Below are 18,880 nucleotides of genomic sequence, written 5' to 3' on the forward strand. Positions count from 1 at the left end.
TCAAGACAACAAAGATGATTGTGGACTACAGGAAAGGATGACCCGAGTGTAGTGCATACGGCCAAGCTTCCCGCAATCCAGGACCTCTATACCAGGTGGTGTCAGAGGAAGGCCCCAAAAAATTGCCAAAGACTCCAGCCACCCTAGTCAGACTGTTCTCTCTGCTACCGCACAGCAAGCGGTACCGGAGCGCCAAGTCTAGGTCCAAAAGGCTCTTAACAGCTTCTACCCCCAAGCCATAAGACTCCTGAACAGCTAACCAACAGCTAAATTAATGGCTACCCTGACTATTTGCATTGTCCCCCTCACCCCCATTTTTACACTGCTGCTACTCCTTGTTTATTATCTATGCATTGTCACTTTACCTCTACCTACTGTACATATTACCTAAATTACCTCGACTAGCCAGTTCCCCCACACATCGACTCTGTACCGGTACCCCCTGTATATAGCCTCGCTGTGAAATGTGTGTGTGCCGGTGATCAGGGGTGTATTAATTCGGCTAATTCTGTTGCAAAACATTTCTTAACACGGAAGCAAACGGAAGAAAATGGACAGCCCTATCTGAATTTGTCCAATACCAGAAACTCTTGTTTAAGATGCAAAAACGGAACTGAAACTGTTTGGACTAATGATTGCACACCAGATCAGATGCAGGCAAGAGTGTGCAAGGCAGTATTGAATCTGGTATTGAATGTGTCTATTACCTTGATTCCTACAATGTGTCTCTCAAACCTGTGCAACTACATTATAAACTTTCATGTGCAGGCCAGGTTGTAGCAACCTCATGATGGGTACAGGGCAAATTCAGGTAACATGTAAACTCAGTAAAAAAAAGAAATGTTCCTTTTTCAGGACCCTGTCTTTCAAAGATAATTGGTAAAAATACAAATAACTTCACAGGTCTTCATTGTAAAGGGTTTAAACACTGTTTCCCATGCTTGTTCAATGAACCATAAACAATTGATGAACATGCACTTGTGGAACAGTCGTTGAGACTAAGACTTACAGATGGTAGGCAATTAAGGTCACAGTTATGAAAACTTATGACACTAAAGAGGCCTTTCTACTGACTATGAAAAACAACAAAAGAAAGATTCCCAGGGTCCCTGCTCATCTGTGTGAACGTGCTTTAGGCATGCTGCAAGGAAGCATTAGGACTGCAGATGTGGCCAGGGCAATAAATTGCAATGTCCGTACTGTGAGATGCCTAAGACAGCGCTACAGGGAGACAGGACGGACAGCTGATCGGCCTCGCAGTGGCAGACCATGTGTAACAACACCTGCACAGGATCGGTACATCCGAGCATCACACCTGCGGGACAGGTACAGGATGGCAACAACAACTGCCCGAGTTACACCAGGAACGCCCAATCCCTCCATCAGTGCTCAGACTGTCCATCATAGGCCGAGAGTGGCTGGACTGAGGGGTTGTAGGCCTGTTGTAGGGCAGGTCCTCACCAGACATCACCGGCAACAACGTCGCCTATGGGCATAAACTCACCGTCGCTGGACCAGAAAGGACTGGCATAATCTGCTCTTCACTGACGAGTCGCGGTTTGTCTCACCAGGGGTGATGGTCAGATTCGTGTTTATCGTTGAGGGAATGAACGTTACACCGAGGCCTGTACTCTGGAGCAGGATCGATCCGGTCCGTCATGGTCTGGGGGCGGTGTGTCACAGCATCATCGGACTGCGCTTGTTGTTGTTGCAGGCAATCTCAACGCTGTGCCTTACAGAGAAGACATCCTCCTCCCTCATGTGGTACCCTTCCTGCAGGCTCATCCTGACATGACCCTCCAGCATGACAATGCCACCAGCCATACTGCTCGTTCTGTGCATGATTTCTTGCAAGACAGGAATATCAGTGTTCTGCCATGGTCAGCGAAGAGCCCGGATTTCATTGAGCACGTCTGGGACCTGTTGGATCAGACAGTGAGGGCTAGGGCCACCCCCCCCCAAAATGTCCGGGAACTTGCAGGTGCCTTGGTGGAAGAGTGGGGTAACACCTCACAGCAAGAACTGGCAAATCGGTGCAGTCCATGAGGAGGAGATGCACTGCAATACTTAATGCAGCTGGTGGCCACACCAGATACTGACACCAGATACAGTTACTTTGCTTTTGACACCCGCTTTGTTCAGGGACACATTATTCCATTTCTGTTAGTCACATGTCTGTGGAACTTGTTCTGTTTATGTCTGTTGTTGGATCTTGTTATGTTCATACAAATATTTATACATGTTAGGACATTTCTTTTTTTGCTGAGTTTAGTAGTATAAACCTATCGATGTTTCATTGAGCTGGGTGAATGGAATATGAATGACAGTCATCCAATAATAACGTCCTCCTTAATCTTAAACAGCACCGACCACAACTGCTGGAGAGGACATTCTAGAAAACACTTTAACCATCTCAGACCAGGACACAAATCTCTGTTTCAACTGATATTGATAGACGTGGAATTTTTTTATCAATGACTGGATCACTACACTAAATATCTAACGAACTATCAAACACATTTGGGGGCCAGACGCGGTCAACTCAAAAACAGTTGATGAGGGACATCCTGTCTTGAACACCCTCTACCCCCCTAGCCCCCATGGCTGCCTCCTCCATGATACCCTGTCCGCTACGCATGAGAGCGGTGGAGTACTGAACTCACCCCCCATGCCGCTGCCCTCCTTATGAAATGTGCTCCTGCGGTACAAGCTTCCTCCACAGCATCCTCCTCCTCCTAGACCTGCGTCCTCCAGGTGCTCGCTGCCGCCACTACCCGAAGACGCTACGCTGCTCTGGGGGGAGAGGGGTGCGTGGTGGGGGTCGGTGGGGGCCAGCCCCAGCCCTCCTCCTCCCCGGGGCCCGCGCAGGTCCTCCTGGGAGAGCCAGCCATGACCCAAACCCAAGGAGGAGGAACCGGCCAAGGAGCCATCACTCATCGGGGGGGTAAGGGACACCGAACGCTTCAGGGGACTGTGCTGCCCTCCGCCGCCGCCAAACAGGACTGCAAGACACACACAAGAGACAGGGGGGGTGGGGAGGCCCAGACAGTTAGAAAGGGGCTCAGTTCTGCTAGGATACTACCATGATAACACACTGTGTTAGTTTGAGAGCTAGTAGGGACATGGACAGACAGGCAATAGTGAGGCCCAGACCAGACCTGAGTCTTAGCCCCCAGCTCAACTTTACTACTGTAACCAATTTACTGATGATTAATAATGTCCATTCACAACACACTGTTCTCCCAGCCAAAGGCTTCTGTCTTTCTGTACCAGAGGGAAGTAGGGGTGGCAGGTAGCCTAGTGGTTAAAGCATTGGGCCAGTAACCGAAGGTCGCTAGATTGAAGAGGCCGCTGAGCACAGTTGGGTCACAGAAAACACAACTTGTCCAATTTATTTTATTTGTCGGAAAAACAAGCAGGCAAGAGAGGGGGAGAGACAGACATTTTCCCCTGCTTTTACACCTACACAACAGGTAAACCTTGTATGGCGTCACAGAACATTCCAGAAGTAGCTGGAGTAGGACAATTCCACAGTAACGGAATTATGCGGATTCAGATGTTTCACTTTAAATTGTATGCCAAACAAAAACCATTGATTTCCAACTCTATGCACAATGACTACTTTGAACAATTTACACTGAAAATGTCACAAAAACACATTTACTGGAAGAACTTGTGCAGATGCAATGCTTGGTTAACCTCTTGAACCTCTGGGGGCAGTATTTCATTTTTGGATGAAAAACGTACCCATTTTAAACAAGATATTTTGTCACGAAAAGATGCTCGACTATGCATATAATTGACAGCTTTGGAAAGAAAACACTGACGTTTCCAATACTGCAAAGATATTGTCTGTGAGTGCCACAGAACTAATGCTACAGGCGAAACCAAGATGAAATTTCATACAGGAAGTGAGCCAGATTTTTGAGGCGCTGTGTTCCAATGTCTCCTTATATGGCTGTGAATGCGCAAGGAATGAGCCTAAATTTTCGGTCGTTTCCCCAAGGTGTTTGCAGCATTGTGACGTATTTGTAGGCATATCATTGGAAAATTGACCATCGAATAGATATGTGATATATTTTGCTGATCCCTGCCTACAGACAGAAACTAAAACAAGAAGCTCCCACGCTGAGGTCTGTCCAACGCTGGTCCGACCAAGCTGATTCCACACTCCAAGACTGCTTCCATCACGTGGACTGGGATATGTTTCGTATTGCGTCAGATAACAACATTGACGAATACGCTGATTCGGTGTGCGAGTTCATTAGAACGTGCGTTGAAGATGTTGTTCCCATAGCAACGATTAAAACCAGAAACCGTGGATTGATGGCAGCATTCGCGTGAAACTGAAAGCACAAACCACTGCTTTTAATCAGGGCAAGGTGACTGGTAACATGACCGAATACAAACAGTGCAGCTATTCCCTCCGCAAGGCTATCAAACAAGCTAAGCGTCAGTATAGAGACAAAGTAGAATCTCAATTCAACGGCTCAGACACAAGAGGTATGTGGCAGGGTCTACAGTTAATCACGGACTACAAGAAGAAAACCAGCCCAGTCACGGACCAGGATGTCTTGCTCCCAGGCAGACTAAATAACTTTTTTGCCCGCTTTGAGGACAATACAGTGCCACTGACACAGCCTGCAACGAAAACATGCGGACTCTCCTTCACTGCAGCCGAGGTGAGTAAAACATTTAAACGTGTTAACCCTCGCAAGGCTGCAGGCCCAGACGGACATCCCCAGCCGCGCCCTCAGAGCATGCGCAGACCAGCTGGCCGGTGTGTTTACGGACATATTCAATCAATCCCTATACCAGTCTGCTGTTCCCACATGCTTCAAGAGGGCCACCATTGTTCCTGTTCCCAAGGAAGCTAAGGTAACTGAGCTAAACGACTACCGCCCCGTAGCACTCACTTCAGTCATCATGAAGTGCTTTGAGAGACTAGTCAAGGACCATATCACCTCCACCTTACCTGACACCCTAGACCCACTCCAATTTGCTTACCGCACAAATAGGTCCACAGGCGATGCAATCTCAACCACACTGCACACTGCCCTAACCCATCTGGACAAGAGGAATACCTATGTGAGAATGCTGTTCATCGACTACAGCTCGGCATTCAACACCATAGTACCCTCCAAGCTCGTCATCAAGCTCGAGAGCCTGGGTCTCGACCCCGTCCTGTGCAACTGGGTACAGGACTTCCTGACGGGCCGCCCCCAGGTGGTGAGGGTAGGCAACAACATCTCCACCCCGCTGATCCTCAACACTGGGGCCCCACAAGGGTGCGTTCTGAGCCCTCTCCTGTACTCCCTGTTCACCCACGACTGCGTGGCCACGTACGCCTCCAACTCAATCATCAAGTTTGCAGACGACACAACAGTGGTCGGCTTGATTACCAACAACGACGAGACGGCCTACCGGGAGGGGGTGAGGGCCCTTGGAGTGTGGTGTCAGGAAAATAACCTGCCCTCCAGGACACCTACACCACCCGATGTCACAGGAAGGCCATAAAGATCATCAAGGACAACAACCACCCGAGCCACTGCCTGTTCACCCCGCTATCATCCAGAAGATGAGGTCAGTACAGGTGCTTCAAAGCTGGGACCGAGAGACTGAAAAATAGCTTCTATCTCAAGGCCATCAGACTGTTAAACAGCCACCACTAACATTGAGTGGCTGCTGCCAACACACTGACTCAACTCCAGCCACTTTAATAATGGGAATTGATGGGAAATGATGTAAAATATATCACTAGCCACTTTAAACAATGCTACCTAATATAATGTTTACATACCCTACATTATTCATCTCATATGTATACGTATATACTGTACTCTATATCATCTACTGCATCCTTATGTAAATACATGTATCACTAGCCACTTTAACTATGCCACTTTGTTTACATACTCATCTCATATGTATATACTGTACTCGATACCATCTACTGTATCTTGCCTATGCTGCTCTGTACCGTCACTCATTCATATATCTTTATGTACATATTCTTTATCCCCTTACACTGTGTATAAGACAGTCGTTTTGGAATTGTTAGTTAGATTACTTGTTGGTTATTACTGCATTGTCGGAACTAGAAGCACAAGCATTTCGCTACACTCGCATTAACATCTGCTAACCATGTGTATGTGACAAATCAAATTTGATTTGATTTTTTATTTGAAAAACACCTTGAGGATTGATTCTAAACAACGTTTGCCATGTTTCTGTCGATATTATGGAGTTAATTTGGAAAAAAGTTTGCGTTGTAATGACTGAATTTTCTGTTTTTTTCATAGCCAAACGTGATGAACAAAACGGAACGATTTCTCCTACACAAATAATATTTTTGGAAAAACTGAACATTTGCTATCTAACTGAGAGTCTCCTCATTGAAAACATCCGAAGTTCTTCAAAGGTAAATTATTTTATTTGAATGCTTTTCTTGTTTTTGTGAAAATGTTGCCTGCTGAATGCTAGGCTTAATGCTATGCTAGATATCAATACTCGTACACAAATGCTTGTGTAGCTATGGTTGAAAAGCATTTTTTGAAAATCTGAGATGACAGTGTTGTTAACAAAAGGCTAAGCTTGTGAGCCAATATATTTATTTAATTTGCGATTTTCATGAATAGTTAACGTTGCGTTATGGTAATGAGCTTGAGGCTATAATTACGCTCCCGGATACGGGATTGCTCGTCGCAACAGGTTAAAGAATTACAGTAAAATCTCCCTCAGTTCTTACATTTCTGTTATAAAATATCTGCTCCGAATTAAGAATCAAAAAATGTCTGCAGAAAGAATGGGGTGTCAGCTATGACATGAGGCATGTAGGCTGGTAGTGATGGGGCTCTAGTGAGAGGTAAAAGCATGCTGCATGCTCAAGGATGAAAACATGTATTTGGGATATTGAACTACAGTTGCTGAAGTGGATTTACTTCTGGTGAAGGATTGACGGTAATGGAATTACATCATGCGTCCCTGATCTATACAGAAATGTATAATTATGGATATTAATATATATATTAAGTATATTCATGGTGATGTATGCTGAATAGGTACACACATGTAGAAATATGCAATACCCTTCTTTTGCATAATTGGGTACTATTCTACACTATGGCTATTATGGTAATGTGTTCCACCCTCAAACAAGACCATTATATGGTTGGTCCAAAACAGACCAAATCTAAAACAATCATAATAGACCCGTTTCGCTTTTCATTAAAAAAATGTATACAAATGTTCAAATCTTTGACTGAGTATTTTGTGTAGATCGTTGACAAAAAAAAGACAATTAAATAAATTTTAATCCCACTTTGTAACAACAAAATGTATAAAAAGTCACACTCTTCGCTTTCATTGAACGCCCAATTTGACATGCTCCTATGAACTCCAATTTAGATGGAAATGTCCAGTAGACGGAGCGGGCACGCTGGCTTCGAAGGCAAAAAAAATAAGATGTACTGGAGAGAGCTTTGTGCACACTGTCCGGCCGGTGTCTGTGTGTGTGTCGCCTGTCAGTCTCTTTCTCCCCCTATATGCGGCACCACTAACTGTGTTAGCCTGGCTATGTATAGGACTTTACGGGCTAGTTTAAAATAGGTGGCCAGCTAACATTACAAGTTCCAGTCCCTAAATATTAGCCATTTTCCTTAAATACAGACTCTCCACAAAGGCTACCTTACATGGGTAAGAGATGGGACGTGGTGCCTGGGATGGCGATAGGGAGGTACACATGTGGGGTGTGGTGGGGTGAGACGGAGACAGAGACAGACGGAGGGGAGATTGTGTGTAGAAATATTGCATTGTTGAAAAATATGGAGACTTGACCCATTGAAAGATCATTCTCTAGTACTCTATGGTTGGCAGACCCTATGAATATGCCAATAATAGAGTACTATGGTCCAGTCATAAAAATAGAGAATGATCATTCTATGGGTCAAATTTCCATATTTTTCAACACACAATTTAAATTTTTGCCATAATGAACAATTCCTTGGTTTATAAACTATATTGAACAATAAAATATAATTCCTAAACACTTCCTGAGTAGCCTATAACAGCCCTATGACTTAACTGGTATAAATGATTAAATATACAATCAAAATAGAGAGAATTACTTAATTTGGGCATAAGAAGAAAAACCTTAGCGAGCTCATTTAGCCACTAAATCTCTTCTAACCTAACCACCATAATAAACTGCTCTGGCTGACAGTCAATTAATTTGAAGATTACTAGTGTCACACTCAGTAAGCAAACATTGAGGGAGGTTGCAGATAGAAATGTCCGAATAGAGCTGACATGATTCCTTATTCTACATATCAGAGAGGCATGTTTGTTCTACATAACATATCTCTATCTGAACATTCCAGAAAGTTGTGCACTGCTGAATGCAACCCCAATTCAAACACATTGAGAAAATTTATGCTTGATTCTGAAAATGTGGTCGGAGGCTCCGTTTGGAGGGTGTGATGCAATTCAGAGTCACGCAGAGGCCAAATTGAGCTCAGTACCACATCGTCGTGCGCCTCAGAATTTTGCAACAATGTGGAGGGCTCCGTATAGCTCTGCCTTGACATAATTGGTTGATGGTAGATGGGGTCGGGAGGACCGGTATAAACACAAACTCTCTCCCTTGACAACTTCCTTCACAACAGCTCTGCGCTGCTCCGCACAGCGTAAGAAGTATGAAATCCCCGACTTCCGTATCACCATAAATGCTGCATGGCCAATGCAGACGTTGAATTGACCATTAAGTGCCTTAATCCTGTGGTGACTGACCATTGGCTAAAAGGAGGGCAACTCTAGAGTAGAGTTGTAAAATCGCTCATTTGTGCTATGGACTTCTGAAACTCCCAAGCACAGTAAAAAAATAAGAGGATCTTGCGCAGGGCCCAGAGCTTTAAATGTGTCCTTATTTATATCTCCAGCTGTCTTCTTCATCTGAGAAAAAAAAGACCCTTGCATTCTTCAACTGGAAATATCCTGCTCTTAACCACAGATATGTTAAATCTGAATAGCTTTGGAGTGCTGGGCGATAGGGCCTACACACCCACCTACCACTTTAGACTTCAACGCAGCGGGTAGACATTATCCAGCTATTTGTCAGGTGGCTAGTGGCTGGCTGACTTGGGTTTCTTTGGAGTTTACCTGTGTGACGGGCCTTATAGCATTGGTTCCGGCTGAGGGTGCTCTAGAACAGGGGTTCCAAAACATTTTCACTCAGACCCCCCTTCCAGCACTGGAGAACACCCCCCCCCGTGTCTATTTCTATGGGTATAAGCACAAACTGTTCACACCCCACTTTATTTGCCATTTTAAAGCTAATTTCCTGCAATTCGATTTAGCCATATCTTATATGTGATATTTGAGTTACTCAAACATTACAACAAAACCTATGGGCAAAAAAACCTAGCTGACATGGGCTAGTTGATCTGGACATTCCTTAAAAGTTATAAATAGCTCTCTAAGGTATGCAATGACAACATGAAAACTGTGTGTGTGTGTGGGGGGGTGGATCTAGACTCTTGAGACTTTGGCGCCACTTTATTTGAAAAGGTTACTAACACAACTAAAGGAGGTGTAAAGTGACATTGTAAACTATAATTTCAGAGTGCCCTGACTAAGCACATGCAAACTACTGAGTGAGCTGCTAAGAGTGAGTCTTTTAATCCAAAATAACAACAAGAAGTGGAGGAGGCCACATCATAACACAGCTTCCTTTCCTTTCCTGGTCCCCTTTAATTCACCACAACTGACGGTGAAAGGCCTGGGTAGGTCTTCAAACCTAACCCAACTCTTTACTGGTCCAGGCCAGGTTAATACTGTGACACCCTCAGCGGGGTCAACGACAATCAGATGTATTTGGTTTTCAGGGATACATTACCTTCAACCTAGCTTCCTTTTCCCCTGAAAACCGGATGTGGGGACTGCTCAGGCAGTTTTATGTCCATTTTATGTTAGTTACTACTATGACAACATTGGGACAACTGTTCATGTAAACAGAGCTTAATTAATACATTTTTGATTGATTGATTGGACTCCTTTCAGATCAGTGCTGCTCCAGATAGAAAGTAAACCAGGAGAGGAAAGGAAGAAAGGAAGCCATGTCAGACAATTGGGACTTCGCTATAAAAAGCAGGAAGTTGAAAAAGAAGAGCCACTCACTGGTGTTGCTGCTGCCGCCCGTGCCCACAGTGTTGATACTCCCAGGTACAGACGAGGACGGGTAGAGAGCCAGGTGCCCACCATTCTCACACCCTCCCTGCCCCTGCTGCTGCCATCCGCTGCCCAACCCAGAGTCCCTCGACCCCTGCCAGCCGTTGAGCCGATCGTCTGAGCCGTAGCGCTGGTGGTGATACAGGTGACCCAGGTGGCCCACAGAGGAACCCAAACTGGAACCCGACGAGGAGAGCGTTGAGGGGGGCGTCTGATGGTGCGAGGCTGGGGAGGGGGGCAGCCGTTCCAACGAGTCGGCCCGGGCAGCAGCGCGTTCCTCCAGGTGATTGAGCCAGAGGGCAAGGGCGGCTCGGTCGTCCAGTGAGGTGGCCGGGTGGATGAGGGCGTAGGAGAGGAGCTGGCGCGACTCTTCCAGATGGCGGCCGTGCTCGATGGTGTGTGCCAGGATACGGGGGAGGAGGCGCATGTACTCGCCCTTGGCTTCGACGTTACCCGGCTTGAGCAGGGGCAGGTGGGTGAGGACCAGGGAGATGACGCGCTCTTTGGGCTCACCCTGCCACTGGCTGATCACCACTGGGGGAGGAAGAGAGAGAAGGAAGAGAAAAAGAGAGGAACGGTTAATATAGGACTCTACAGTAACACATAACAATGGCTTATTCAGAATGGTGTGACCTTTTGAATTTACAGATAGCAAATGTGCAGTGTTTTCCATTAGTGCCGGCTGTCGCCTATACAGCCGGTTACACACTCATTTTCAGCCAGAAAAAAAGTCTGCCGATCCATCTCCCGCTGGAATGAACGATATGATCGTGATAACAAAAGGACATGAGTTCCTGTATGTTCACCCGACCTAGAATACTTCAAATGCCGACCGTATTATCTCCCAAGAGAATCATCTTCAGTTATAGTCACAGCCATGTATATCCCCCTTCAAGCCGATACCACGACGGCCCTCAAAGAACTTCACTGGACTTTATGCAAAAACCACATATCCTGAGGCCGCATTTATTGTAACTGGGGATTTTAACAAAGCAAATTTGAGAAAAAAAATCTGCTGAAGTTCTATCAACACATCGACTGTAGTACTCGCGCTGCTAAAAACACTCGACCTCTGCTACTCCAACTTCCAGGATGCCTACAGGGCCCTCCCCCGCCCTCCTTTCCGCAAATCTGATCATGACTCCATTTTGCTCCTCCCTTCCTACAGGCAGAAACTCAAACAGGAAGCACCCGTGCTAAGGACTATTCAACAGTGGTCTGACCAATCAGAATCCACGCTTCAAGATTTTGATCACGCGGACTGGGATATGTTACGGGTAGCTTCCGAGAATAATGTCAACAATTACACTGAGTGACTGAGTTTATCAGGAAGAATCATGCAAGCTAAAAGGCGGGCCACAAACAGACAAATAAAGGTGCAGTACAACAGCGGTGTGCAGAATGGCAACACAAAATGCACAACTCGTTGATCCTTGTCACGGATGGGCTGTTGCAGCAGACGACCACACTGGAGGTTCCATTACTATCGGCCAAAAACAAGAAAGAAGCGGCTCCGGTGGGCACACGATCAGCAACACTGGACAATTGAGGAGTGGAAAAATATCACCTGGAACATGAGCTCAGTTCACTTGAGTGGCCTACGCAGTCCCAGATCTCAATCCAATAGAGCATCTTTGGGATGAGATGGAACGTTGAATGTTCACATCATGAATGTACCGCCGTCCAATCTGCAGCAACTGTGTGATGCCATCGTGTTTGACACCTTGCACAATGCCCCGAATAATAATAAACTTTTGACTGGTACTGTATGTATGTCCTCAGATCCTCAAAAGGTTCTACAGCTGCACCATCGAGCATTGAGCATTCTGACTGGTTGCATCACTGCCTGGTATGGCAACTGCTCGGCCTCCGACCGCAAGGCACAACAAAGGGTAGTGCGAACGGCCCAGTACACATCACTGGGGCCAAGCTCCCTGCCATCCAGGACCTCTATACCAGGCAGTGTCAGAGGAAGGCCCTAAAAATTGTCAAAGACTCCAGCCACCCTAGTCATAGACTGTTCTCTCTGCTACCGCACGACAAGCGGTACCATAGCACCAAGTCGAGGTCCAAGAGGCTTCCAAACAGCTTCTACCCCCAAGCCATACAACTCCTGAACATCTAGTCAAATGGCTACCCAGACTATTTGCATTGCCCCCCTTCCCCCTCCACACCACTGCCACTCTCTGTTGTCATCTATGCATAGTCACTTTAATAACTCTACCTACATGTACATACTACCTCGAATAACCAGTGCCCCTGCACATTGTTCTCTGTACCGGCACCCCCCCCCCTGTATATATTGTTATTTTTTACTGCTGCTCTTTAATTACTTGTTACTTTTCATCTCTTATTCTTATCCATATTTTTTATATTTTTTTTAACTGCACTCTTGGTTAGGGGCTCATAAGTAAGCATTTCACTGTAAGGTCTGCACCTGTTGTACTAATAAAATGTGATTTGATGTAGTGGCGTAACAATATTATATGATGTACTGTTTTATCTTTTGTTTTATGTGTAGTGTAGAAGCTAATGGGGATCCTTAATAAACACAAATATAGTGGTGCCCGCCCCAGAGCTGTGCCTACTGCCTATGGCTCTGGGCTAAATGCCCAGTTTATTCTCATGACCCACAGTAACACCTTTATCCTAAATTTAGAGCCCTCCATTTGACTTGGACTGAGGCCTGCTCTCTTTCCCTCGCTCTTGCTTTCACTATTCCCCCCACTCTATGGCTGTCCTAATGCTTACAAGGCTCCACACACTTTTCTTCCCTCTTGACTCCCTTTAGCCTGCTTTTCACTCACTCCTCCCCCTCCCTCAAGGTTCAGTTTTGAATTGGAGCAGCAGGCAGCTTATACAATGGCCTAGTCATCTTTGGGACTCTCTCTTCCTCCTTCCACGTTCCTCTTGCCCCCCCCCCGGCTCTATCCCCCTTTACCTCCTCCCTACTTCCAAACATAGGTGAGACAAAAACAGTTTGTGTTGGCAAGTCTTCCACCCTCTGACTCCGAGTGTCAGTGCCATTCATCCATTCCTTGTCTAGCCGGGAGGGAGAGTGACGTTGATCAAGCTGTATTAACATGTTCCATGCTTTTTAAAAGGGTATCCAAAGGGAACCACCAGCTTTCATATGTTCTCATGTTCTGAGCGAGGAACTTAAACGTTAGCTTTTTTACATGGCACATATTGAAATTTTACGTTCTTCTCCAACACTTTGTTTTTGCATTATTTAAACCAAATTGAACATGTTTCATTATTTATTTGAGGCTAAATTGATTTTATTGATGTATTATATTAAGATAAAAGAAAAGTGTTCATTCAGTATTGTTGAAATTGTCATGATTACAAATAAATAAATAAATTAAACATTTGTAAAAAAAAAAAACGTGTATATTATTTAAATTGTCCGATTAATCGGCACCTGCTTTTTTGGTCCTCCAATAGTCGGTATCGGCGTTGAAAATCATAAATCGGTCGCCCTCTACTACAGAGGGTTGTACGGACAGCCCAGTTCCTCACTGGGGCCAAGCTCCCTGCCATCCAGGACCTATATATCAGGTGGTGTGAAAAGAAGGCCCGGAAAATCATTAAAGACTCCAACCACCCAAGTAATTGACTATTTTCTCCCCTGCCGAAAGGCAAGAGATACCGGTGCATCAAGTCTGACACCAACAGGATCTTGAACAGCTTCTATCCCCAACCAATACAACTGATAAATAGCTAACAAAATACAGTAGCTACACAAACTATCTTGATTTACCTTCTATATACATTTTTGCACTCTCTCTCTATGCACACTCACACACACTGTCACTCCATCATTTGCTAACTATAATAATAATAATAATAATATATGCCATTTAGCAGACGCTTTTATCCAAAGCGACTTACAGTCATGTGTGCTAACTCACACATAATAAACACACATTTATACTGACTCCACACACACGCTCACATACAGTGTCTTGCAAAATAATTCATCCCCCTTGGTGTTTTTCCTACTTTTTGCATTACATCCTGTAATTTAAATGTATTTTTATTTGGATTTCATGTAATGGACATACACAAAATAGTCCAAATTGGTGAAGTGAAAAAAAGAACTTGCTTCAAAAAATTCTAGATGGAAAAGTGGTGCGTGCATATGTATTCACCCCCTTTGCTATGAAGCCCCTAAATAAGATCTGGTGCAAAGAATTACCTTCAGAAGTCACATAATTAGTTCAATAAAGTCCACCTGTGTGCAATCTAAGTGTCACATGATCTCAGTATATATACACACCTGTTCTGAAAGGCCCCAGAGTCTGAAACACCACTAAGCAAGGGGCACAACCAAGCAAGTGCCACCATCAAGACCAAGGAGCTCTCCAAACAGGTCAGGGACAAAGTTGTGGAGAAGTACAGATCAGGGTTGGGTTATAAAAAATATCAGAAACTTTGAACATCCCACAGAGCACCATTTAATCCATTTTTTTTAAAGAATATGGCACCACAACAAACCTGCCAAGAGAGGGCTGCCCACCAAAACTCACGGACCAGGCAAGGAGGGCATTCATCAGAGGCAACGAAGAGACCAAAGATAACCCTGAAGTAGCTGCATAGCACCACAGCAGAGAGGTCCAGAGGACCACTTTAAGCTGTACACTCCACAGAGCTGGGCTTTACAGAAGAGTGGCCAGATAAAAGCCATTGCTTAAAGAAAAAAAATAAGCAAACACATTTGGTGTTTGCCAAGGCATGTGGGAGACTCCCCAAACATATGGAAGGTACTCTGGTCAGATAAGACTATAATTTAGCTTTTTGGCCATCAAGGAAAACGCTATGTCTGGCGCAAATCCAACACCTATCATCACCCCGAGAACCCCATCCCCACAGTGAAGCATGGTGGTGGCAGCATCATGCTGTGGGGATGTTTTTCCCTCGGCAGGGACTGGGAAACTGGTTAGAATTGAAGGAGTGATGGATATCGTTAAATACAGAGAACTTCTTGAGGAAAACCTATTTCAGTCTGTTTCAGACGAAGGTTCACCTTCCAGCAGGACAATGACACTAAGCATACTGCTAAAGCAACACTCGAGTGGTTTAAGGGGAAACATTTAAATGTCTTGGAATGGCTTAGTCAAAGCCCAGACCTCAATCCAATTGAGAACCTGTGGTATGACTTAAAGATTGCTGTACATCAGTGGAACCCATCCAACTTGAAGGAGCTGGAGCAGTTTTGCTTTGAATAATGGGCAACAATTCCAGTGGCTAGATGTGCCAAGCTTATAGAGACATACCCCAAGAGACATGCAGCTGTAATTGCTGCAAAAGGTGGCTCTACAAAATATTGACTTTGGGGGGGTGAATAGTTATGCACGCTCAAGTTGTTTTTTTGTCTTATTTCTTGTTTGTTTAACAATAAAAATATTTTGCATCTTCAAAGTGGTAGGCATGTTGTGTAAATCAAATGATACAACCCCCCCAAAATCCATTTTAATTCCAGGTTGTAAGGCAACAAAATAGGGAAAAAGCCAAGTTGGGTGAATACTTTCGCAAGCCACTGTTCAAGCTGCTGCTGCTACTCTGTTTATAATTTTGCCTATTCCCCTTACCCATATCTACCTCCTTCACTCCAGTATCCCTGCACATTGTATATATGGTATTGGAACTGCTGTGTATAGTATGCTAACTTTATTGTGTATTTCATAGTGTTTTTTTCTAGTAATAAATTGTTATTGATTATTTAATTGTTTGAGTTTGCAAGAAATGCATTTCACTCTAGTGGTATCCACTCCTGCATATGATACATCATTACAGTTAGAGTACAACTGTAAGACAAGGAGACGCAACCAAATACTATTGAGACGCACCCTGGGGGTTTTGAAGTACAAGAGTCAACAACAGATGGACGAGTCTCAAAGAGGATGAGAACACTTCCTCTACAACAGAGATGGAAAAAATGCCCAGACTTTGCCTGTCAAGATGTCAGTTCACAGAGTTCAGAGGTCAAAGTGGGGCCGCTAGGCTTGGGAAACACGACGCTAGTGAACCCAGAGGAATGCAGCAATGAAGGAGGAGTTGGGAGAGTTCTGAAGTCTGTGTCTCTCCCTCGCACCACCCCCCCTCTCTCTCACCCCCCCCTCTCTCTCTCACCCCCCCTCCTCTCTCTCTCACCCCCTATCTCGACCCGCACTGACCCTGAACTTTGCATTGCTCCCCTGCCCAGCAAAAAAACACTGTTGTAGCTTTCTAAGGGTCCTGCATTGGGCCATAGTTTGGTCTATTTCCCTTCACACACACACACACACACACACACACACACACACACACACACACACACACACACACACACACACACACACACACACACACACACACACACACACACACACACACACACACACACACACACACACACACACAACCCCTCCCCTGCCAACAGCCTTCCCTTTTGCCTAAAGTATAAAAAAATTACCCTCAACAATTAATTATGATTGAGCACAGAGTGAAGAAAGGTATGGGTTAGGACACAGGCAAGCAGGCAGGCAGATGGACATAGTGAGAGCAACAGACCGAAAGAGACAGAGCAGCAGACAGACAAAATGACAACTTTTACTCAATGCCTTACTGTGACTTGATCAACCACCATAGTTATGTCACTCATCAAAAAGGGTGCTTAAACACGTTTTTCACACGGGACACTTTGCAAAGACGTGTGGATCTCTCACTCCTGAGCACAGCCCAACTGTCTCCCAGCGGGTCTGGTGCCACAACCCCCATGGACAGTACAACAGAGACGGTATACCAACCATAGAAATAAAATCAGGGTTAAAAAAGGTACCAAGTCCTTTCTATAGATTATATTTCTATGATACCAAGCCCTCATACAAGGGGTGATCGACTCCAGGATTTTTGACCCGGACTCTTGTCGACTCCCAAAACACGCTGAAATGGCTGCGCATTCACATACACACTACCTCATTATTGCAGAGTCCAACTAGGAATACTAATTGTGTTTTCTAGAGAGGACTGGCATGAGTATGATGCTGCCCATTTGCTTATCAATTTACAAAAGGCTTATTTTGCTTGAATATAGAAGGTGATGTGTAGGAACTAGAATATTTCCGTGCAATAAACCCATTCTTTGCCATATTATCTAGCCCTATTCAGACAGGACTAGTAGTATGGGGGCGGCAGCGTAGCCTAGCGGTTAGAGCGTTGGACTAGTAACCGGAAGGTTGCAAGTTCAAACCCCCGAGCTGACAAGTTACAATTCTGTCGTTCTGCCCCTGAACAGGCAGTTAACCCACTGTTCCTAGGCCGTCATTGAAAATAAGAATTTGTTCTTAACTGACTTTCCTAGTTAAATAAAAAGGTTAAAAATATATATATATATTATCCAAGCATCAGTGTTTTTCCAGAGGACAATTCACACGGGATTAGTTTTTTTCTAAACTGCCCCCTGTAAATTCTTAATTTTTTACTCATTCAGTTGACAGAAGCCTGGTGTGGAGGTTTTTATTTCAACTTCATGTCTAAACGATAATAGGCTACACAAATAACGCGTGCTTTGCTGACAAATGTATAGGTGTCACCATAATATTTAAATTGAGAAAGTGGGATCATAATCCTTGTTTTAACGATCCATGGTAGACATCCCTCCTAATACAAATGCCCCCCATCTTGCTGATTTGAGCTGCTGAACAGTATTTGCACTTGAGATGTGTTTATGGATGAGAAAGTGAACTTGCCATTGGGAATCGGGGACACCCTGCTTTGCTATCTATTGCCTAGGTAAACTACTGTATCAACAGCCAGGGTTTAATTAAGTAAGCTACAGGTGCATATTGGCCAAATTAAACTGACGCATTTGGCAATGTTCACCTTCAATTCGCTGGCACAATGTGGAATAGCTGAGCCATACTAATTAGGAGGACAGTGAGTGTAGCAGAATGAAGCAAATCTGCACAAAATTGTAGGAGAAGATCCTCCCGCAGCAGTCGCTTACAGTATTAAAATGTTAGACAGGAGGAGACACTACTTCAAGTCTTAGGGGGATGACATCACAGTGGCTACTAGTACTCACCTGCAGCTCACCTCCGCCCTAGTCACACCACTTTCACCTCATCCTACGCCGCCCACAGTATTACTCAGCCAACGGCTGTATAATCTGAGTCAATGTAGCAGAATTAAATACCAACAAAATGAATTCTGTGGGTGCTAGATTGCTGCTTTGCTGGCTGCTGAGGTTGATGCGGAGAAAGAGTAAGTCAATGAGTGTAGTAGCATATGTGAACTAGTTGACAGGCTCTTAAGTCATCCTTCCTCAATTCCTCTCCTAAAAACCCATAGGAGAAGAAGGTCAGAGGGGAGGGCCCTTGTACCTTCTCCAATACAGTTGTGATACAATACAGGAGATAGGAAGAGGATAAGATAGGATGCAAGTATTCAAGGAAAGACTAAGTGAGACAAAGCTCTAGTAGCCATCGTGTGATGTCACCCACCCTGAGACCTAAAGTACAGTTTTCCGAGCCCAACCTAGACCATGGTTTAGGTAGGATAATGGACGCTGCTTTGTGGGTATGAAGTGCTGTTGTGGACAGGGGTTGCATCCCAGGTCAGCTATACAGGGATTGTTACTCCCACACCAATGTTCAAGGAGATCCGCTGCAAA

General features: G+C 44.8%; 1 protein-coding gene across 4 annotated transcripts in view; it reads right to left on the bottom strand.

Moving 5' to 3' along the window:
• The window catches only part of LOC124001550 (protein Smaug homolog 1-like), a 136,620-nt gene that overhangs the window by 76,708 nt on the left and 41,032 nt on the right, over positions 1-18,880 (bottom strand). For 3 of the 4 annotated variants that reach the window (XM_046308435.1, XM_046308434.1, XM_046308436.1), the window contains exons 3-4: positions 10,174-10,758; positions 2,664-3,002 (exon numbers count right to left, since the gene is read on the bottom strand). In XM_046308435.1, the coding sequence (XP_046164391.1) occupies positions 2,664-3,002; positions 10,174-10,758 (924 nt within the window). The remainder of the gene's footprint in view (positions 1-2,663; positions 3,003-10,173; positions 10,759-18,880) is intronic. The other variant, XM_046308437.1, reaches the window with a different exon arrangement.

Source organism: Oncorhynchus gorbuscha, linkage group LG17 (assembly GCF_021184085.1).
Source record: "Oncorhynchus gorbuscha isolate QuinsamMale2020 ecotype Even-year linkage group LG17, OgorEven_v1.0, whole genome shotgun sequence".
NCBI classification, from domain to species: Eukaryota; Metazoa; Chordata; class Actinopteri; order Salmoniformes; family Salmonidae; genus Oncorhynchus; species Oncorhynchus gorbuscha.